We start from the raw sequence: 23,144 nt of genomic DNA, 5'->3' as shown, positions 1-23,144 counted from the left end.
GTGCCTGGAGCTATATGAAGTGTTGGGGATTTTAAAAAGAGGCAAAAGAGAGTCTGCCCTCCAGGAGATTACACTCTTGTGGAAGACATGACCTGTAAACAACTATGTGCAAACAAACTATATAGCCTAAAAAGTAAATGATTAAAAGGATAAAGGCTTCCCATAGAAGGCGAGATTTTAACTGGGACTTGAAGGAAGCTAGCAGGCACAGATTAGGAAGAAAAGCATTTCCAGGCAGGGGAGACGGGCAGCCGATGAAAGTGCTTGGAGTGTTACCTCAAAATTTTAAATAACTTAACAACAATCCAGATCAACATTGATTAAATCTCTCGTAATGTGCAGGTTGTGTACTAAAGAATATTACCTTTTCAAATAGATAGCTTTATTTGTTACTGAGAAAAAGCAGAATAATTCCAAGATGAATAAACATATCACTTTTATTTCATCATGTTATCTCCTAACTGGGAGTAGCAAAATAATATTTTTATATACTACCTTATTTAGTCCTTACCCTGTGAGGTCTTTTGTAATATAAATAAGGTATATTAACATATAAAATAATTATGTAAATAATGTTAATGAAGTTATTGTTATAAAATACCAAAATAACTGATTATTTTTAAATCATGCTATAAATTTGCAGTATATTTATGAGTGTTTAAATAACGTTTTAAAAACCTTGTATTGTACTTTATTTAGCATTACTATTTCTGATCAGTCAAATCAAGTCATTCATTTTTCAGACCTAGCACTTTCCCTGTCCTCTTTCTCGTCCATCATACCTCAGGAAACATTTTACATATTTTCATTGCTCTAATTGTCCAAACTGTCTTCCACAAAAATCTGAACTGTGGTGCCTCATTGTGGCTTGAAGGTGACCTGAATTCTTTTTAAAAAATCTATTTTTAGGGGCAGCTAGGTGGCACAGTGGATAGAGCACCTGCTCTGAAGTCAGGAAGACCTGAGTTCAAATTCAGCCTCAGACAGATAACACTCACTAGCTGTGTGACTCTGGGCAAGAAACTTAACCCTCACTAAAAAAAAAAATCTATTTTTATTAATTTCATTTGTGTATCATCTTCATTTGCTAATACTAAATTATTCTGGTTGTTTCTGATTATATCACTCCTTATCTTCTCCCAAGTTCCCCTAGAAATTCATTCTCTATAACAAAGATTTTAAAAGGAGGGAAGGAAGCATTTCAGAAAACCTGCCCAGCGTGACATTTCATTCCCACCTACTCCAACTTTCACGGAGTTGTGAAGTTAGGTACATTTTCTCAACTTTTTTCTGTAAGCAGCTTGGTTAGTATAATTACGCCATATTCAGTTTTGGTTTTGTTATTGTTGTTATTGTTCCCCTTGAAATTGTTGTTATTCTGTATTTTGTTTTTCTTGTTCTGCTTATTTCACTGAAACTGCTCTCTCCAAAGTTACCAGTGATCTCTTCATTGCCAAATATGATTCTTTTTCTCGGTCTTGTTCCTTCTTTTTCCTCTCCCTACAATCTGACACTAGTGACCACCCTCTCCTTGATATTTTCTCCTTTCTGGGTTTTTGTAACGTGACTTTCTGCTGGTTTTCCTGTCTGTCTGATTTTATTTTTAGTTCTAAATTCCTCTTCTCATTTCTTCCCCCAACCACTGAGAAGGAAAGAAAAAGAAACCATTATTGATATGTGTATGTAAACAAAATAAATTTTCACAGTAGCCATGTCCTAAGGGGAAAAAAAGCAAGAGAAAGAAAGAAATGGAAGAAATGCTTCAGTCTGCCCCCCTTGAGTCCATGGAGGTGAATGGTGTGTTTCACCATGAGTGGTTTTGTATTCTGGTTGGTCATTGTGTTGATCAGTTGCTGAGTCTTTCAGAGTTGATTTTTTTTTTATAACATTGCTATTACTGTATAGATTTTTCTCTTGATTCTGCTCACTTTACTTTGCATCTGTTCATACTAGTCTTCCCGGATTTTTCCAAAACTCCCCGTCATTAATTCTTGCAGCATAAAAATATTCCATCGCATTCAAATAGATCCTTTGTCTTCCAGAATATTGTCTTCTAAAGCCTTGGTTTCCTTATAATGGTGTCTGCTAAATGTGATCCTGACTGTGGTGGCTCCATTGAATTCTTTCTTTTAGCCTAACTGTAGTATTTTGTCCTTGATCTGGGAGCTCTGGATTTTTGCTATAATATTCATGAGAGGTTTCAGTTTACAATTTCTTTCAGGAGGTGACCTGTGTGGTTTTTTTTTTCCATTTCTACCTTGCCATCTTGTTCTAAAATATCTGGGTAATTTTCCTTTATAATTTCTTGAAATACAATGTGTAGGCTCTTTTTTTGCTTACAAGTTTCAAGAAATCCAGTGATTCTCAAATTACTTCACCTCAATCTATTTTCCAGGTCAGTTTTTTTTCCTATGAGACATTTTACATTTTCTTCTATTTTTTTTTCCAGTTTTTGACTTTGTTTTATTATTTATTGATGTCTTATGGATTCATTAGCTTTCATTTGGACAATTCTAATTTTCAAGGAGTTATTTTCTTCTATTAGATTTTGTACCTTTTTTTTTTTACCATGCTGTTAATTCTCTTCTCATGTCTTTCTTCTCTAGCTCTCACTTGGTTTTCTAAATCCTTTTTAGCGCCTTCTTTAACTCGTCTAGGAATTCTTGCTGGCCTTCTGTCCAGTTTACATTTTTTCTTTGAAGGATGGTATTTTATGCTATAATAATAACCATCATCATCTTTTAGTTTCTCTTATACAGTTTTTTCTATTTATTTTAGTCAGAATCATCTAGTGATGAAAGTACAGATTTTCATAAACCAGTTCTAACTCAAGATGATTTCCAGAGCAATAACAGGAATCCTCCAACAAGTATGAGAGCCCCCAAAAGTTATAGAACCCTAAAGGTAAGTTTTCTAATTCCTTCCTGATAATTCTTTTTTGTTTGTTTGTTTATGGACTTCAAAAAAATAATCAGCAACTTCTCTGCTAAAGGCTTCCTCGGATGCCTCATTATGGTTCTAGTTGACTCTGGGTTCTGCAAGGCTTTTGTTCTGCCATGCTGGTCTGGCTTTGAGGAGTCAAAGCATATGTCTGTCATTCATGAATCAATTTAATTGATTTTAGAGTAGCTCGGTGCTAGGGTGGCTCCAGTGTGTTTGCATATTTTTTTAAACTACAGTAATGCTTGAAGACAAAGTTGTAGAGAGGTTGGGATATTAATAATAGTAACATGTTTATTTAATGTTCTAAAGATTATAAGGAACATTGTGAGATAGGTAATGGAAATATTATTGTCTCAATTTTACAGATGTGGAAACTTAGTGTATAGAGCAGGGGTTGGCAGACTGCAGCCCAGAGGCAAAATCTAGCCTCCCACCATGAAGTGACCAGGGAGCTAAGAATGGCTTTTACATTTCGAAATACGATAAATATTTATTTTACATTGTGGAAAACATTCTCAGTTCCATACACTGTAGTTGTGGCCCTTGTTCTCCTGCCTCTTCACGATGATCTTTATCTGCATGTATCCTTGAAACGTAGAACTATAATTAGGAATGGATTTTCCCTGTTTTTAATGAAGTAAATTTCTAGTTAAGACCTGTATTTTCCTATAATAGGATTTATATCCATATTAATTCACTTTGAGACTGCCATTTTCATGAAAGATTTTCCCGCTTTCAAATTTATTTTAGTAAAACAACATGAAACAACCTCATTAAATTGTATCTAGAAGGAAAAAAAACCTTCAAAACATTTAAAAAGTTATTTCAGCCAAAGTTTCAGATTTTATAAAAAGCTAAAGATACTAAATTTGTGTTTCAATGGTAATGGCTGTTTCTTGGGACTGAAATACTCTTCTTTGGTTTTGTGCTGTTTTGTAATACTGCATGAGAAATTGTCAAAGTAAGACACGTTCTGCATGGAAATAAAAAATTTCCTAAGTTATAGTTTGTGTGCATGGCATTAAAACAATGTATATTAATATTTCATAATTACTGGTATGGTTCAGAACATCAGGAAAGAACTCTCTTTAGCTGACCAATTACTAGCTGGGAGTTTCCTCTATCAGTATTCTTTGCTGTCCCACTTTATAGAACTGTTTTATCTCCCACCATAAAATGATTGGAAATTTCAAGATGTTCAAGGATTAATTAGAAATATACAATTTACTGGTGTGAACCAACTCAGATGATTTGAATGTGATTCTTTAAGAAGGCCAGATTAAATTAGGTATTCTAGATGTATTTCTCAGTGTCATTTCCTGGGTTTTTATTGTTGTTTTTTCTTGTAGACTGTTGTCATTGCTTTGGTACTGGTTTCTTCCAGGTCTTCAACAAAAATGAATGTTTATTTTAAGCTGTCCCTTTATTTTTCTTAGCATGAAGGCAGGCAGTTTTTAGATGAAGAGGCAGAGATTTCACAAGATGCAGAAAGTATTTCATCTGATGAAAGTGAAAAATCAGAAAATGAACAAGATTCCTTACTAGTTGGCTTCCTAAATGATGAGACTCAACTCTCACAGGTTCTGAATGGTAAATGCCATTGTCATTGTTATTCTTCTTGTTTTAAAAATCCTTTTGCCTTTGCTTATGCTTTAGTTTTTATTTGGTTTGCATTAGAAGCTATGCTATATAGGCAACGGTTATGGAAAGATTATTATAAATTAGTATAGTGTTAAATCATTTTTTCGATTCTTATTAAACTAACGTCACTCAAAGGGGTTGAATTCTGCATTGTACATTGAATTCATGAACAGTTTTGTCTAATCTGTCTCTTGCATTCATGCCTTCTTCTCAACTGCCACCACTCTAATAAAAGTCTAATTACCTCTGTGTTGTCAATTGTAGTAGGATCTTTACTGGCTTCCCTGCCTCCTTTTTTTTTTTTTGCCTTCTCCATCTCTTACTTTATCCAGTCACAAAAATAATCTTCCCAAAGCATAGATCTGACCATATCACTTCCCCGGTCAAAAAACTTCACTTTCTCCCCTTTGCTATTAGGATAAAGTACAAGCTCCTTCTCTTGGTGTGTCAATGTAATGGATAAGTGGATCAGTCCTTGGGTTCAAATTACTGGGTGCTGAAAATGACCCAGTGGGAGAGATACAGTTATGAGGTGAAGAATAACTCAGATAAGAGGGAAATCTACAGCCCTTGTGTGGTCTATTCCTTCTAAAAATTATGTGGCACAAATAGCCCTGGCTTCGTTTGACCTGCTGTAGTTTATACAACCTACCCATTATCGAAAGTACAAGGCAACATGCAGGATGGTGCCCTGGTGCTAAATGGACCCAAAGCCCTCTGTGGCAGAGAGGATTTTATATAACCTCTTGGGGCTCAGTAAAGAATTAAAAGTTAGTTTTCTTAGACCTGATCTCCCAAGGAAATCTCTGACACTTCCTTGGAGTTTAATCAGTACCTCAAGGTAACATCCTCCCATGATAGTCTTCCCCAAAGTACAATTCAGGAAGGAATCAGGAACTAAGGACAGTCTGACTCCTCAGAAGCAGAATTCACAGCCTAGTAATTCATCTGTTCTCTTCACTTGACAAAGCTTAGAATTTAAGACCCTCTGTAGTCTGGTTCCATCCTATCTTTACTCTTTTCAGACATGTAAAAGACAGACTGAATTATTGTCTGGGTCTTAAATCCTTCCTATCCTTTCCTGACTCTCCATAAATTAATAATTTTCAGAAACTTTCTCTTATGCCTGGAAAACATTCCCCTCTTCATGTATATTTTAAAAAGCTTCTTTTTCTTAGAAGGTCTTCCTGATGTGCTGCCTCCTCCCTGAAATTGTTTTGGATCATTCTCTCACCTTTAAGCTGAAATTAAATTACTTTACTCATCTTTTATATCTGTTCCCCTTATCTTCTTACATTCTACTTTTTATCATTCTCCTAATTATATCTTTATGGATTTTGTAAAATGCCTTGCATGTAGTAAGCATTTAGAAATATTTATTTAATCAACTCAGATGTCAGTTCATTCATATTTTAGCCTTTAAGCTTTTAAAAGATTGCTTTTCAAGGGTACTTCCTGGTCCTTCAAAATAGGTGGTTAACATTTCCCAAGGAACACGATTTATTTAAACTTAGATTAGTTTATAGTTAACTAATCTTTGTGGTTATTATTTTAATGTATATTTTAAAAATTAAATTCTCTTCATGTAGATTCTGAGATGAAAAGTGTTTATCTGCAATCTGTTCGCAGTCCATTGGTAGGCAATATGTATAAAATGGTGCACAAGAAATATGATTCCATGAATATTTTCTCACAGGTATGAATTTTCAACATGTAAGGATTTTCCTGTTAATGTGGTTGAATGGTTACTGAAAAAGGTTTTGCAGTCTCTTTGGTAGCTATTTAAAATAAAATCTGGTAAATTTTAGCTGTGATATCTATTTTTTTTTTGGCTAGGCAATGGGGTTAAGTGACTTGCCCAGGGTCCCACACCTAGTAAGTGTTATGTGTCTGAGACCTGATTTGAACTCAGGTCCTCCTGACTGCAGGGTCGGTGCTCTATCCACTACACCGCCTAGCTGCCCCTTAGCTGTGATATCTAGAGGATGGGGAATTAGCTAGATGAATTTTCATGGACCCTTTTAACCCCAAATTGTTATTGACTATAGCCATGTGACATGTACTTAACTATAATTTTTACTTATGGTTTTTAAGACTTTCCTATCTTGTCTGAATTTTTGTTTTGAAAATATCTCTTGCTTACATATAACCTTTCCATAGGACCATACACTAAGTTAAAAGTAGCATTTTTCATAGGGCTAAGCATACTGTAATACATGTTTGTTTACTGAAGGACCAAACTATTTCCTGGGAATAATTAGTGATTATTGGTAAGAATCATCCAATACTTTTTCTTTCCAGATACTTAAATAAGCATTCTTAAAGTGCCATATTACATCTATACTGATGTCGTTAGGATTATAGGATTACAGCTGGAAGGGATGCTAGAGATCATTTACTTCACCACCTTGTTTTAAAGATTTAAGAAAGCTTAGGCCCAGGGTGTCATAGTGAAATAGAATTGTACAGGTAGTAAGTAGCTAAGCCGGAATTAGAAACCACACTCCTTAACTCCAAATCCAATATGCAGGGTAGGATAAAATATAACTATATTAGTTATAGTTTAATTTTCTTTCATAATGAAAAGAGTAAGGCTTACTCTCTTGACACTTGGTGTTAAGCTGGTGATAGGTAACTTCTTGTATACTAGTGCTTACCCAAAGCCCACTTCGTAATTAAAAATGACTAATACTTTGGTATTCATCATCAATAATTTTGGGACCATGTTATTCCATGGTGTGTTGTGAAATACTGTGGTTTATTACCCACTTTGTGAAAGTATTAATTTTTTCTTACCTTTAAAATGACAAAAAATACCTGTATTATGGTTGATATTTATAGGTTACTTTGTAAAAAATTTCTCTTCTTAAAAAAAAAACACAGTATCATTTAAATATGCAAATGAGGTGAAATTAGTCTAGGTACTAACTCTTCTGTATTAACTAAGTCAATATATGAAGTGATACTCTTCAAAATTTTTATCAATTACCTTATACCTTCATTAGATCAAATTTCACATATATGTAAATATGTGAGAGCATTTTTTACATATATATTTATATACACACATATACATATGTTATATGTATTATACATATTATATGTTACATAGAAATATATACATTTATGTATTTGTGTGTGTGTGTGTGTGTGTGTGTGTGTGTGTACATGCATGATACTTTTTTTTTTTTTGGCTGAGGCAGTCAGGGTTAAGTGACTTGCCCAGGGTCACACAGCTAGTCAGTATTATATGTCTGAGGCCAGATTTGAACTCAGGTCCTCCTGAATCCAAGGCCGGTGCTCTATCCACTGTGCCACCTAGCTGTGTAGTTTTATGAGTTGTCTAATAATAGTCATGCAATAAATATAGTAGATGATAAGCAAATACTTGGACTACAGTAAGAAATTTCAAATTCTGTTCTGTTTATTTTGAAATTTTTTTCCTTAGATTCCTGAACAAGATGAAACTTATTTTGGAGACAGTTTCTGTGTTGGTGATGAGGAAGAACATCCTGTCAGTGATTCAAGTGAAGAAGTATGTGTTGATTTCAACTTATTAAATGAAGACGGCTTTGCTGATGGAAGGAAGAAATACCATACACGACGTTCAGCAAAATTAAAGCGGATTAGGGCGCAGAATAATTTTGCATTTAAAAAAACGAAAGTATCCAGAATTATTATACCTGATGATTCAAGTGAAGAAGAAAACATTGTTAATGTTAATGATAAAACAGAATTTGATAATGTAATTGGTGACATAAGCATTCATAGCAAAACAGAAGAACAAGATGATTGTCTCCAAAAACCATTACTTTCTAGGTCTTTCAAGAGAGACGAAGTACTTGCTGAACCAGAAATGGTTAATAACTCAGTCAAGGAGGGACAGAAGGAGCCACTTAATATCCCGTGCACAGTTTCTAAAGCTCTAGACACAAAACCCCAGTGTAATTATAAAACTAGATCTTTGTTGAATGCTGGTTTGCTGAAAGACTGCAAAAATTTGACAGCCCGGCCCAAGGTATGAACCAATAAAAATCCATCATGTTCTCATAAATTTTAGCATGTTTTTGTTATATGTCACAGGAATTCTTTAAGTCCAAGTGAAAATTAACACAACTCTTCAGACATGCGTGTGGAACTTGCAAGTGTTATATTGAACTATAGCAGTCATTAATATGGGATGTTTAGCTCTATGTTCCAGGTGTGCACCTTGTGAACAACATTGTTGGATTTTGCTTCTTTCGGTTGCCCTCCTCCGTTTTGTGAGGCATTCCATCCCCCTCTTACACTTATAATATTTGTATGACTCATATATAATGTGTATAATTCACCATTATACTTTATACAAGAAAGGGGGTCTACCCTTCTTTGTATAAAAGAAAGAGAAAGAGAAGGAATCAAATTTATAATTAAAGGGGTCTGTTCCTATTCCTCTGCCCCTTCTCTCTTTATCAGTGCCAATCCCCAACACTTTCTGTTCTTCTAATTGTCACTCCTCCAAATTTGAATCATGTTTTGTTACGAAAGTTCCCTCCATAACTCTCCTCTGCCTCTTTTACATTTTTTTCTAGCCCTCCCCCCAATCTGTTTCCTAGTTCCTGATTCCATGTTGAATTTAATATATTTCTATGCCAATTTTAGTGCTTCTGAGAAGAATAAGGTCTTGAGATACCTGGTCCCCCAGACTCTATCCTAGGCTTCCTTCCTTCCTCTGACTTTTATAGTCCTTCATAACTTGTCCCCTTTCTCACCTGTCCCTTTCCAGTTATACTTTGTACTCCTTATTCTACACTCTAGTGACACTAGTCTCTTTGCTGTCCCTGACATGAGCCACTCCATCTTCTTACTGTGCATTTTCACTGGCCCTCCCCTATGCTTGGAGTGTTCTCCCTCCTTGTCTCCAGTTCCTGCTTTCCTGACTTTCTTCAGTTCTCAGATAAAATCCCAACTTCTGCAAGAAGTCTTGCCTTGTCTGCCTTAATGTATAATGCCTTCTCTCTGATATCATCTCCAATTTGTCCTGTATATTACTTGTTTCTGCATAGCTGTTTGCAAGTTGTCTTCTCCAGAAACAGTACACTCCATCTCTCGGCTATGGGCATTTTCTCTGCCTGTCTTCCACACCTGGAAAGCTGTCCCTCCTTCACTGGGACTGCTGATCTCCCTGGCTTCCTTTATATCCCAACTATATTTTTAATTCCAGTTCTTCCCCTCTTTTAATTATTTCCTATTTATCTTGCATATATAGTTTTCTTTGTATATATTTATTAGCATGTTGTCTTTAGACATTAGATTGTAAGCTCCTTGAGGAACTGTTTTTCTCTCTTTTGTGTCCCCAGTGTTTAACACAGAACCTGCACATAGTAGACAATAAATATTAATTGAATTTAATTCTCTATTAGACTATATTCTCTATATTTAGTTCTGTATGAGCTCCTTGAAAGCAAGTACTGTTTTTTTGCTTTTCCTTGTATCTTTCATATTTATCACAATGCCAGTCACGTAACAGAAACTTATTAAAATGATTGTTCTTATAGAATGTTCTCGATGTGGTTAATTTTATAAAAACAAGATGTGCAAGTAGTAGAATCTTTACTGTACTTTACAATAAGATGGGGAGTTGCCGTGAAAATTTTTTGAACTGCAAAAAAGTTTACAGGCTATTATGTGGCAAAAGACTTAAATTTTAAATGGAATTTGTCTTTTTATTTTTTTCTGCTTTGTTTTGTTGTTAATGTACAGAAGTACTGATGAATTGTGTGGATTTATTTTATATCTTGCAACTTTGATGAAGTTGTTAATTATTTCATTAGTTTTTAAGTTGAATCTTTGTAAATTATCATAGCATCTCCAAAAGGTGATAATGTTGTCTCTTCTTTGCCTATAATTATTATCTCAATTTCTTTGTGTCTTATTTCTATAGCTAACAGTCCAATACTATTTCAGATAATAGTGGTGATGATGGATATCTTTGCTTTATTCTTGATCTTTTTGGAAAGGCTTCTAGTTAATCCTAATTATAAATAATGCTGGCTCTTAGTTTTAGATGGATATTAATTGTCATATTAAGGAACAATCAATTCCTTTGCTTTCTGGGTTTGGTTTTTTTTTCAGAGGAATGGGTATTAAATCTTGTTCAGACTCTCTTTTGCATCTTTTAGTATAATTATTTTTGTTGTTATTAGTATGGTCAGTTATGATTATGGTTTTACTAATATCAAACAACGCTGCATTCCTGGTATGGTCACCACTTCTTACTTTAATTCTTTCTATTTTTTTCAAGGGTATTTCTTGTAAACAGCATGTTAGTGTATTCTGCTTTCTAACCCATTCTGTTATCCTCTTCTGTTTTGAGTGAATTCATCCCATTCACATTCACAGTTATAATAGATAATTGTGTAATTTCCCCTGTCCTGTTCTCTCATACTTTTCCTTGCCTTTGCTTCCCCACTTACCCCTCTATGGAGAGGTGGGTGGGTGGTAAGAGGAGCATTTTGAGATTCATCTTCCCAGTTAGTTTGTTTTGCTTACTATTGATCTTCCCTTGATCTGTCTTTCTTCTTGCTCCTTCCTCTCCCTCCTCCACTTTCTCTCCTGCTTTATTTTTCATTTAGTAACGTGTATTTTTGTACCCAACCATGTGTGTATGTTTTAGTATTCTTCCCTCTTTTGAACAGTTCAGATGAGAGTGATGCTCCAGGTATCACCTCTTCCCTTATCCCTCACTTGTCTTCTGCTTGTACACTCAGATTAAATGAGATAATTTCCCGCGGTGTATTTCTACTTGATACCTAAACCAAAGAGAAGCAAAACAGAAAACTATAGACTGTATACCTAATGAACATTGATGCAAAAAAGTTAGATAAAATATTAGTAAGGGGACCACAGCCATGTATAACAAAGATTATACATGATAACCAGATTAGATTTACATTAGGAATGCAATTAGGAAAACTATCAATATATTATTAACCATTAATTTTTCATCTACCTATTAATAACAAAAACAACAAAAACTATATGACTGTATCAACAGATTTCAGAAAAAGCTTTTGACAAGATATGTCACCCGTGCCTGAAATGCTATGAACTATGTTCAAGGCTAAACTTGGAGGAAAAAAACAGACTATTCACTGAATATATGCTTAATAGCCAATGTAATACAAGTGTAGTTTCATGATGAATTAAAAATTATATATTAAAATCTTGCTAACTTAATACCAAATCATGTAAAAACAGGTGATTGCAACTAAAAGAGAACATAAAGTATACTACAAAATTTGTAAGATAAAAAATTAAAAAAAAACAACTCTCCTTTATTTTTAAGTTTATCACCTCTGAAATTGTCCATTTAATAATTTCTTATGGAACAATAATATTCCATTACATTTGTATGACACCATTTGTATCTTTCTAGTCATAATCCTAAATTGCTTTCGTTTTGTGAGTTTCTATCTTTGTAGCTATTCTCTAACCATTTTCCATTTTAATTGATAGCTTTAAAAAGCTTATATATGTAGGAAGAGAATTGTGGATTTTTCTACCTGAATGTTCTTTATGCATGTTTTCTTTTTTTCCCCCCAGCTTAATTGTGATCTGAAGGATGTTAATTCAAAACCTTTAGTGTTATGTGGTTCCAGTTCAACTGAAAATTTGGATCTGACACCTACTTCACTTGGACTTCCAGAGAAAAGGCAAAGAGCCTGTATTCTTGTGGATAGCCGGGAAATCTCCTCTGGTTCAGAAGTAATTTCCTCTTTGAGAACCATTCATGGATTAGAAGTAGAAGTTTGCCCACTCAGTGGCTGTGATTACATTGTTAGCAACCGAATGGCAGTGGAAAGGAAGTCTCAATCAGAGATGTTGAACAATATGAATAGATGTAAACTTGTTGAGAAGATTCAGTATTTACAGAATATGTTTGAAAGAATATGTGTGATTGTGGAAAAAGACAGAGAAAAAACAGGTTTGTATTTAAATGATGTTTTTCCATGCTTACCTTAAAAAAAAAAGGCAAAACCATTCCTTTGCCTTCAGAATATAGCCAGTCTGGGGCTGCTAAGTGGTGCACTGGAGAGGGCACTGGTCCTGGAGTCAGGAGGATCTGGGTTTAAATCTGGCCTCAGGCGCTTAATAGCTGTGTGAATCTGGGCAAATCACAAATCACCTAATTGCCTCCCTGCCCTCATATCTGTATCTATATACACATACATATATACACATACATATATACATACACATATATATATATACACATGCATATATACATACAGATTATATATACATGCATACACACACATACACACATTTTGTGTGTGTTTGTATGTGTGAATATATGTATATCAAGTTCTCAAGTTAACCAGACTTATAAATTAACTCCATACATATTCGCAGCTCGTGGCTCCTCACAACTCCCTCTTTACTCCTTCTCCCATGTGTTAGAGATGTGGAGAGGGTGTTTGCGCATGTATATGGAGTGATGGTATAGTTAGGCAGAGAATGGAAGGACACTGTACTTCTTCAGGACTGTGGTTGTTATTTTCATTGCATTAATATTAATTTATGTCTCTACTAAATTTCATTGTTTCAATGCTATTTAATGATAGCTAACATAAACCTTTAAGGTTTATATGATTTAATTGATTAGAAAAATGCAAATTAAAACATCTCTAAGGTACTACCTCATGCTTATCCGATTGGCTGATATGACAGAAAAGGAAAATAATTAACGTTGGACAGAATGTGGGAAAGCTGGGACATTAATGCACTGTTTGTGGAGTTGTGAACTGATCCAGCCATTCTGGAGAGCAATTTGGAAGTATGTCTAAAGGGCAATACAACTGTGCATACCCTCTGACCCAACAGTATCACTACTTACTACTAGGTCTGTATCCGAAAGAGATTAAAACAAGGGAAGATGACCTATTTGTGCAAAAATATTTATAGCAGCTCTTTTTGTGGTTGCAAAGAATCAGAAATTGAGGTGTGACTATCAGTTGGGGAATGGCTGAACAGGTTGTGATGGAATATTATTGTGGTATAAGAAATAATGAACGGGGCAGCTAGGTGGCGCAGTGGATGGAGCACTGGCCCTGAAGTCAGGAGGACTTGAGTTCAAATCCAGCCTCAGACCAAACACTTGCCACTTACTAGCTGTGTGACCCTGGGCAAATCACTTAATCCCAATTGCCTTTAAAAAAAAGAAATGATGAGCAGGATGATTTCATAAAAACCTGGAAAGACTTACATGAACTAATACAAGGTGAAGTGAACAGAACCAAGAGAACATTGTACACAGCAACAGTAATATTGTATGATGATCAGCTATGAATGACTTAAGCTATTTTGAGCAATGCAGTTATCCAAGACAATCCCAAAGGACTCACGATGAAAAATGCTCCCTACTTCCAGAGAAGGATCTGTTGGCATTAGAATGTAGACTGAAGCATACTCTTCCTTCCTTCCTTCCTTCCTTCCTTCCTTCCTTCCTTCCTTCCTTCCTTCCTTCCTTCCTTCCACAAGATGACTAATATGTAAATATATTTTACATTATGGTACATGTATAACCTATATCAGATTGCATACTGTCTCAGGGAGGGAGGGATAGAATTGGGAAATCAGAACTTTTAAAAAATGTTAAAAATTGTTTTTACATGTAATTGAGGAAAAAATAGAGTATATTTTTTTAAAAGTATATATGATTTACAAATGTTACCTCATTGTATCTTCAATAACCCTGGATGAAGATTGATTGAGATGATTGAGATCGAGAAGATTGAGATGAAGAAATTGAGGCAAACAGAATAGATTGCCCAGGGTCACACAGCTAGTAAGTATCTGAGATTTTGAGCTCAGATCTTCCTGATTCTAATTCCGCCATTGTACCACCTAATTGCCAGAATCTCTTAGCATGGTGAACCCGAATTAATTTCCCAACTTTCCATTTTTCTGGGTAGGAGCAAATGAACCAAGATTGCTAAATTGCCATTAAAAGTCTCTATGATTTGACCCCAAGTCTGAGGATGTTCAGAACTTTTAGATCTTCCTCACAGTTCTCCTTCCTAGCTACCATACAGACATGCTCAGGATATCTACAAGCTTGATAGGTGGGAAAGTCTTTCCCCATTTTTTTTTGGAAGGGGAGTAATTTTATTTTTATTGAAGCCTTTTGTTGTTATCACATGAACATTTCTGAATATATTCTTCCCTACTCCATCAGTCTGTCCTATGTAACAAAGATTAAAAAAGAAAAAAAAGAATGAACAAATCATTCACATCAGACAGTATATGTCATATTCTACTTCCGTAATTCCCTACCACTGCAACATGGCAAGGGAGGTGCATTTATTTTCTTTTCTTCTTTTGGTCACTATAGGAAGCATTTAGTTTTGTTTTATTGTTATTTGTGTTTACCTTGTAATCATTGTATATATTCTTTTCCTGGTTCTGCATCCTTTATTCTGTATCAGTTCATGGAACTCTTGTAGTATAGTTCTATACTCTTCATGTTGTTTCTTATAGCAGAGTAATCCGTTATTTTTATGTGTCAGAGTCTGTTTAGTTATTCCCCTAGGCATCTACTTTACTTACAAATCCTTACTGCCACAAAAAGAGGTGTTTTGAATATTTTGGTATAGGTAAGACCTGCATCTGCATTTGCCCAGTATCTTCACTTCTGCGAATCTCTTCTGTAGATCATCTAACTCTACCAAAACAAGTTTTAGCTCTACTTCCCTTTGTCTTCCTTTCCTGATGAGAAAAATTAAATAATACAATTACTTGTCCTCCAGGAGATTTTTTTTCACTTAACTTTATCCATTGTTCACTTTTTTTGTCCTGGTGCTGTGAGACCTATATTAACCCATCATCTAGTAAAATAGAGGCATGAGTTTGGGGCTTTTCATTTGCCTGGTTCTGGACCTTTTATTTCATTGGGATAGATAATGCCTGGTGAAAAAATTGTCTAGAGAGATTAATGAAGAAACAAGAGTTTAAAAGTTCCTTGCTTTTTTTTCTCTGATGTGGTACATTTGCTGGGCCTCTGCCAACCTCAGTCAGTCTTCCTGATACTCTTAAACTCATTTAGAGGGAGGGAAGAGTCATAGGATTTACTTATTTTTATTTTTTAAAATTTTTAATTGTTATATGAACTTTACAAATATAATTTCCATGCCAAAAAACAAAAAACATTTAAATGTTTTATTAATACTTTTTTTTTGGCATTACAAATAAAATCTCTCATAGCAAGTATAGACAAACAAAATAAATGCACACATTTGTGGTGTCTAAATAGCTATGCCTCATTTTATACCTCTCTCTAGTCTATCACCTGTATGCCACTGTGTTATCCTGATTGTGATGCCATGATACTTGAATTGTTTCTGGCTGCCTGCAGTATTTTCTCCTTGACCTGAGAGCTCTAGAATATGGCTGTAATATTCCTGGGAGTTTTCGTTTTGGGATCTCTTTTAAGAGGTGATCAGTAGGTTCTTTCAGTTTCTATTTTACCCTCCAGTTCTAAGACATCAGAACAATTTTCCTTGATAATTTCATGGCTTTTTCATTCTTTTGATTTTATTGTTTTTTGATGTCTCATGGAGTCATTAGCTTCCATTTTCCCAATTCTAATTTTCAAGGAATTATTATTTTTTTTTTGGATTTTTTTTTTAAGGCAGTGGGGGTTAAGTGACTTGGCCAGGGTCACACAGCTAGTAAGTGTCAAGTGTTTGGTCTGAGGCTGGATTTGAACTCAGGTCCTCCTGACTTCAGGGCCATTGCTTTATCCACTGTGCCACCTAGCTGCCCCGAATTATTTTCTTCAGTGAGCTTTTTTACCTCCTTTTTCAATTGGCCAATTTTACTTTTTAAAGAGTTCTTTTAGGTGTACTTTTTATACCTCTTTCCATTTGGCTGGTTCTGCTTCTTTTTCTAATTTTTATCCTTCTTCTCTTATTTGATTTTTAAAAATCTTTTTGAGCACTTCCAAGAATTCTTTTTGGACCTTTGACCAGTTCACATTTTTCTTTGAGAATTTGCATATAAGTGTTTTGATTTAGTTTTCTTCTTGTAGGTTTGTGTCTTGAACTTCTCTGTTACTATAGTAACTTTCTATGGTCAGGTTCTTATTTTCCCAGCCTATTTCTTGACTTTTAACTTTATATTAAAGTTAGGCTCTGCTGCTGGGGTGGAAGGAATACTGTCTTCAGTTTCAGGGGTTTTTGTGCTCCTGTTTTCAAAAGTAGTCCTGGAGATTTGTAAGTTTTCAGTTCTTCTCAGGTGATATGGTCTAAGGAGAGTGTGGTGGTTACTGTTCTCCTGACCTACGCTCTGGTTTGTGAGCGACCACAAGCACTCTTTTCAACCCTGGAAATGTGAACAAGGTCCCTGCTCCCTGCTCCCGCTCCTTTTTGCCCTAGAACTGCACTCCAGACTCCTACAAAAGAGTCCTGCACTCAGTGCCAGAAAAAGGTCCCCTGTAATCTCCTTCTGTCCAGTTGTCTGACCCCCTTACCATCTTTGGGCTGATAGCAAAGTAGCAGCTGATACACATACCCCCAGTGCCAGCTGCTCACTTATCAGGGTGTGGCCTGTGCTGCACTGCACTCCACTCTAACCCCAGTGAGACAGACTTTCCTGCTGACCTTCTAAGTTTTCTTGGGCTGGAAAATAGTTTTACCCCGACCTTTTGTTGGTTTTGCCACTCCAGCGTTTGTTTTGAGGCATTATTTTAAAGTTGTTTGGAGGGGAATTTTGGAGAGCTCAGGTGAGTCCCTGCCTTTGCTCTGCCTTGTTGGCATCATCCCTCTTTTCAACTTCTTGTCGATTTCTTACCTTTTTTTAGGTTTTCTTGAATGACTACCTCGTTACCTCTTCCCTTTTTTTGCTCTTTAAATTAGAAGTGGAATTTTTCTAAAACTTCCAGTCGTTCTCAGGTTAGTCTACTTTCAATGCTGAGGCATAAATTAGTGTTCTATTAATACTTTTAGTCATATTAATAGTGTATTGTTCTTTTATTTTGTTATTAATGTTTTAATATATATTTTTTTAAATTAGGAGCTGCTTTGAAAGTATTTCAAAGGACCAAGAGCTATGATAGCCTTTTGTCTGCCTTAATTGGTGCTGGAATTCGAATTCTTTTCAGCTCCTGCCAGAAAGAAACCGCAGAATTGATTAAAGAGTTGACTTTAGTAGAACAGAGAAAGAATGCTGGTATTCATGTTCCCATAGCTGTGAAAGAAAATAAGCGTGACATGTTCCAGTTCTATCTGAGTATTCCCAACATAAGCTATGTAACAGCTCTAAATATGTGTCACCATTTTTCATCTGTGAAAAAGATGACTAACAGGTATGTTTGCTATCTTACTTTGACTTTTTATTGTTCAGTGATCATTTAAAGCGTTCTCTAAGAAATTATTAGTCGGTAAAAGTTTCAAATATCTCTTACTTTGCACTGTAATATTCCTATTACTTCCCAACACAGAAATTATGGCATATGAAATAGTTTGGCAGTCGCTGTGATTCTGTAGAAAGAACACTGGACCAGGAATGGGAAGATTTCTTCCAATTTTAATTCTAGCAATACCACTCCCATGTTTGAGATCATTCAACTGGTTTACTTCTCCGTTGTATCATTTGGTAAAAGTGAAAGGGTTGGATTAGGTGATCATCAAGCTTCCTTTCAGTTCAAAATGTCCGTGATTCCAAATTGTTAGTACTTGCTAATATTAAGTTTGAAAAGTAAGGTAAACTGAGAGACAGTGGTCTGAGCATGATCAATTTGTTAGGCTAGCAGTGACCAATAATTTGGGTCAGTGGCCTCTCTCTCAATTGCCAAAAGCCACAAGGTAGGGCTTTTCCTTTTCTAGCTCATTTTACAGATAAGGAACTGAGGCAAACAGGATTAAGTGACTTGCCCAGGGTCACACAGTTAGTCTGTGTTTGAGGTGGGGCTTTCTAGCCTTCATATTGTTTGGGGAAGTACAAGAGGACAAAGAACCAAGTTAGGTGGGAAAACCAATGCACTTGGTTACAGGAGTGGCAGTGTCAAGGGGGTAAGGATAACGTGATTGGTTATTTCAAGTAGAGCAGGCTAGGGCCCTCTGGGGCTAGTGACCACTCCTCTTTGTCACAGAAGAAGGTTTAATTGATTTATGGGACCCATCTGCACATCGAACATCTTGTTAGTAGGCCTGAGTTAACGGACTCCCTGGCACCAAAAAAGAGGGTTTGTTAGGGAGACACGACTTTCTTTACTGGTGCAAGGACAGTTCGGGGACAGCTGTCTCTTAGAGCTAGCTTTAGGACTTCAAGAGAACACCAAACGTCTTGGTATTTTCCCAGAAGTTGAAGGTAGTTAACTGTTTTCCACCAAATAGTAGTTACCAGTTTTCCCCATTAATTATAACTTTAAACTAGCTCAGAGGGAAAGATAAATCCCTCAGCTCAACTTGGGGACGTAGAAAGGTAGCTTTAGGCAGATATAGACTCATTCACAAATATCAGTACAGCATAAAATCAGTTACATTGTAGAATCAATACAGTAGAAATCCATACAATAGAAACTAAAGGTAATATTAATTTTTTATCTTTTTACTAGAAAAACAGTAAAGCTCTCAGATGCTTAACTCTGATTAATCAATCTGGCAATTCATTCTGGGATTACAGGGAGCAGGGATGTAGCCACACCCATCTGTGTTCTGAATATTGGATTGTTAATAGCACCTAGTCTGCCTAGTTTGCCGGGGCCACACACACGAGACCTAAGGAGACACGGAGCGGCTTGCCGTGTTATCGATTAGAGCGGTGGCCTAGGAATCAGGAAGAACTAGGTTCATGTCCTGACTGTTGATCCTGGGCAAGACAGTATCTTAGGACTTAAGGGAACTTCAAGACTTTAAGATGCAGAACAAGTATTTGTATTGGTAGAGTGAGCTTCCTCACTGATAAAAAGAGAGACATAAGAGTCTAACTCACTGCTGCCCCCTTGGCTTTCAGACTTGTTTTTGTTCTTGGAAATAAAGCCACACATAACCTTAGTCCAGCAAATCAGGCAAACCTGGAATGGTAGACTGATTCAGTGGCTAGACACGCAAGGTGGCTGGGCCCAGTAATTGTTTATGGTGACAAAGAGTCTGAGGTGCAGAAATTACTCTGCTTTTATGAGCCTACCAATTACATAGGTGTCAGAAGGACATTTAAAGTGATACTGTTTCTTTGGGGTTAGATGGCTTTACCTCCTAAACTTACTAATCACGCATGGATATTGCTGTTGTCACCTGTTGTCACCCTCTTCACAGAATGAGGAAGGGGCAGAGCCTGATTAATTTAAAACAGACCATTTAAAATGTTGAAATGAATTTGCTTAGATATGATTTCATTTAAAGGGGCAATGGAGAGGCACACTCCCTATTTTTTCTTAACTCATCAAATGATGTAAAATGTTTATAGTGTCCTCCAGAGCAGGGTGCACAGGATGATTTATGGGGGGCAGGAAGATATTACACTAATATTTTTATGTAAAACAAGAAATATATTAATTTTTAATATTATTTAGTACATAAGCAGCAGCATGGTGAAGTGAATAGAGAATTGACTGTGCAGTCAGAAAGACTTGGGTTCTAGTGTTGCCTCTGGCAATACTTTCCTGACTTTGTGAGCCAGAGCAAGTCACTTAACCTCTTAGTCCTCAGCAACTCTCTGAGACTGTAAGTTGCATAGCAGGTGCCAATCTATTGATATCATTGAAATCACAGGTCCCACTAAAAAATCCAGAGCATTAACACTGGCATCTGTATGTCAGATGATGTGTCACGTAGAGTATACAGGGTATCCTGAGTGAAGAGAGAGTTTTACAGACTTGGGGGTTTGAGAATCACTCTTTCACTAGCTATTTACTTTCAGCATGTTGTGACATATTGTAGTTTATGTGTTCCTAATTAAGTGAGTATACAAATTACCTAGTTTTAATTAAAATAACCCTTCATTAAATGGACAACTGGCTTAAAAAGTTTCCTTCATAGAATCCATGAATGTTGAAGATAATACTGTTAAGATCCAGGCCACATGTAGCCCTCTAGGTCCTTGGGTGTGGCCTTTTGACTGAGTCCAAGTTTTACAGAACAAATCCTTTTATTAAGGGGATTTATTCTGTGGAGTCTGGATTTAGTCAAAGGGCTGCACTTGAGGACCTAGAGGGCCACATGTGTCCTCGAGGCTGCAGGTTCCCTACCCCTGGTATAAGAGAACAATAAGAAAATGGCAGAGCTGACACTTTTACTCTTTTTCAGCCACATTGTCAGGTTAAAAACAATAATGTTATCATGAAATCTGACAAAAAGTTGGCCAAAAGCGTTAAAAATTATCAAGAATATTATTTAAAATGTATATTTACACTCAGTTTTGTTAATGATGAACTTTGTTCCAATTACATATTATGTTTTGAGGTACCAGCTAATGATAGTATGAAGGCTTTGTGACTAACAAGACAATTAAAAACTAAGCTTTTTTTTGGTCTGTCTACCTAATATTTATAAGTATTCTCATATCTTCAATTTAAAACATGGAAACAGAATTTTCTAACCTGTTTTTAAAAACCTCAATGAGTGGGATTGAGACCACCTACCCAAATAAAAATTCAGAGGTTTCTCTCAGTAGAAACAGAAGTTTTATTCTAGCAAGTCTCACTCGAGAATTGGGCATCACCTACCTAGGGTGGACTGGAGTAGGGAGGCAGGATACAAGCAGCAAGTAAGCAGTTATATACCCCTAGACAAACAACTCTAAGAAACCCCCTCCCCCCACTTGTTTACCTCAATCTCTTTATTCTCATTGGTTGAGGCAGGAGACCTTACATTCTACCCAGAAACTAAGAGATATATTTTACCCGAAACAAGCTTGGGAGCTAGAAGATTGCCTTATTTGGTAAAGATAAGGCTGGGGTGGTGGTTACAAAACAAGGGAGGGGGTGGGCAACAGGTGTATGACCCGATCACATGACTTACAGGAAAACGAAACTTAGGCCCAGCTAACACTAACTAAATTTTGGGGCATAGCTTCCATTTCATATGAGAAACTTTTACTTGTCCCATGCACTCAACAAAAGGATTCAGTGTGTTTTGAATGTATTTGCTAAAAATGTAAAAATGCAACCACTAATGCATCGTCAGAGAAGACAGAAATAGACTAGCTAAATTTCGGCAAAAAACCCTTTGAATAATTTGGATCATATTTCAAAATAGATATCATAATTTTGTAAATGCAGTCAAGGAAATACTCCATTTGGATCTACTTAGTTTTGTGAGCTTGTTTAGCTGTGATAGCCATTAAAACCAAGTCTTAAAATAAGCTGAACCGAACTAAAGCTGTATCACAAAATGTTAAATCGAGATTCTTTTTAAAATGGTATATATTCAATCACATTGTCCTCACTAAAAATAATTAGTACTTATTTTTAAAACATTGCTTGTTCCATTTGTATCTCATCATTTAAAATTTCTTTATGTGCATGTTTTATAAGTAAAAAATATTACTACAGTACTACATGTATATAATTTACAAATAAATACTTTAGAACATATAATTTCTTTAGAGGCTTTTGTGGTTTTATTATTTTTTATGGGAGAAGTAAGCATATTGAATACTGTCCCCAAAAAAGTTCTTTTGTAAACATTGCTTTTTGTATAATTTATTTTTCAGCTCTCTTGAAGAAATCTCTCTGAATGCACAAGTAAGTCATCAGAAAGCTGAGGAGGTCTATCACTATATCCACTATGTGTTTGACGTGCAAATGTTACCAGACATCATTAAAAACAGTAGACTGAAATAAGATATATCATAGCAAACAACTTAGGATGGACTCATAAAATATATGAAAAGAAAAAGAATTCACATAAAACAAATATGCTTACATAATAATTATTTCCATTTTTTGGAAGAAATTGTGTAAATAAAAAAGTTTCTCTTTTAAGGTAAATATAAGTATATATGTTACCCCTGGATTGTTTTTTTAAGTACTCGTAAGCACTTTATTTGGCTGAATATAAAAACCAGGATCTTTTTGTGAGGTAGAAGGAATGATGAAGGTTGCTCCAGTGTGTGTCAGTGTAGGTAACAAGAGAATTGTTGTGAAATTTCTTCAAAAATGGAAAGATTATCACTATTATCATGAATGGGAAATTGTCCCCCCAATCCCTATACTGTTGTCAGGGATAATTTTCATTGCAAAACTCAACAATTTGATAATCAACTGGAGATTTTTGTAAATAATGTAAAATAAACTTGGTACAGAAGTTCTTGGCTCAGTCTATCTAATATTAATACCGAATTTCCATTCTTTTTTGTTGTTTTATTGATACTTAAAAAAAAATCATTAGGACTTTCTCAATGATTTTCTCCCCCCCAAAAAAAAAACAATTAAAACTACATAGGTATACAGGACAGTAGCAATTTTAAGTTGCCTGCCAAAGACCTGACCTTGTTACTCATCCTCAGTAAACACTAGTAGCTTCCTGTTGCTTCCAGCATCAAATACAAACTCCTCTATGTGGCATTTAAAGTCCTTT

The 23,144-nt window shown here is 35.6% G+C and overlaps 1 protein-coding gene across 1 annotated transcript in view; it reads left to right on the top strand.

Annotated features, from left to right (window-relative positions):
• The window catches only part of FANCM (FA complementation group M), a 115,048-nt gene extending 92,177 nt beyond the window's left edge, over positions 1-22,871 (top strand). The window contains 7 exon segments of the mRNA XM_020986412.2: positions 2,779-2,904; positions 4,380-4,533; positions 6,174-6,280; positions 8,033-8,602; positions 12,169-12,550; positions 17,638-17,929; positions 22,279-22,871. Of these exon segments, the coding sequence (XP_020842071.1) occupies positions 2,779-2,904; positions 4,380-4,533; positions 6,174-6,280; positions 8,033-8,602; positions 12,169-12,550; positions 17,638-17,929; positions 22,279-22,408 (1,761 nt within the window). The 3' untranslated portion in view covers positions 22,409-22,871.
• The last annotated feature ends 273 nt before the right edge of the window (positions 22,872-23,144 follow it).

This window comes from Phascolarctos cinereus, unplaced genomic scaffold (genome assembly GCF_003287225.1).
Source record: "Phascolarctos cinereus isolate Bilbo 61053 unplaced genomic scaffold, phaCin_HiC Scaffold_3;HRSCAF=262, whole genome shotgun sequence".
NCBI classification, from domain to species: Eukaryota; Metazoa; Chordata; class Mammalia; order Diprotodontia; family Phascolarctidae; genus Phascolarctos; species Phascolarctos cinereus.
Note: the sequence above shows the minus strand (reverse complement) of the source record. Positions and strands in the feature narration are given on the sequence as shown.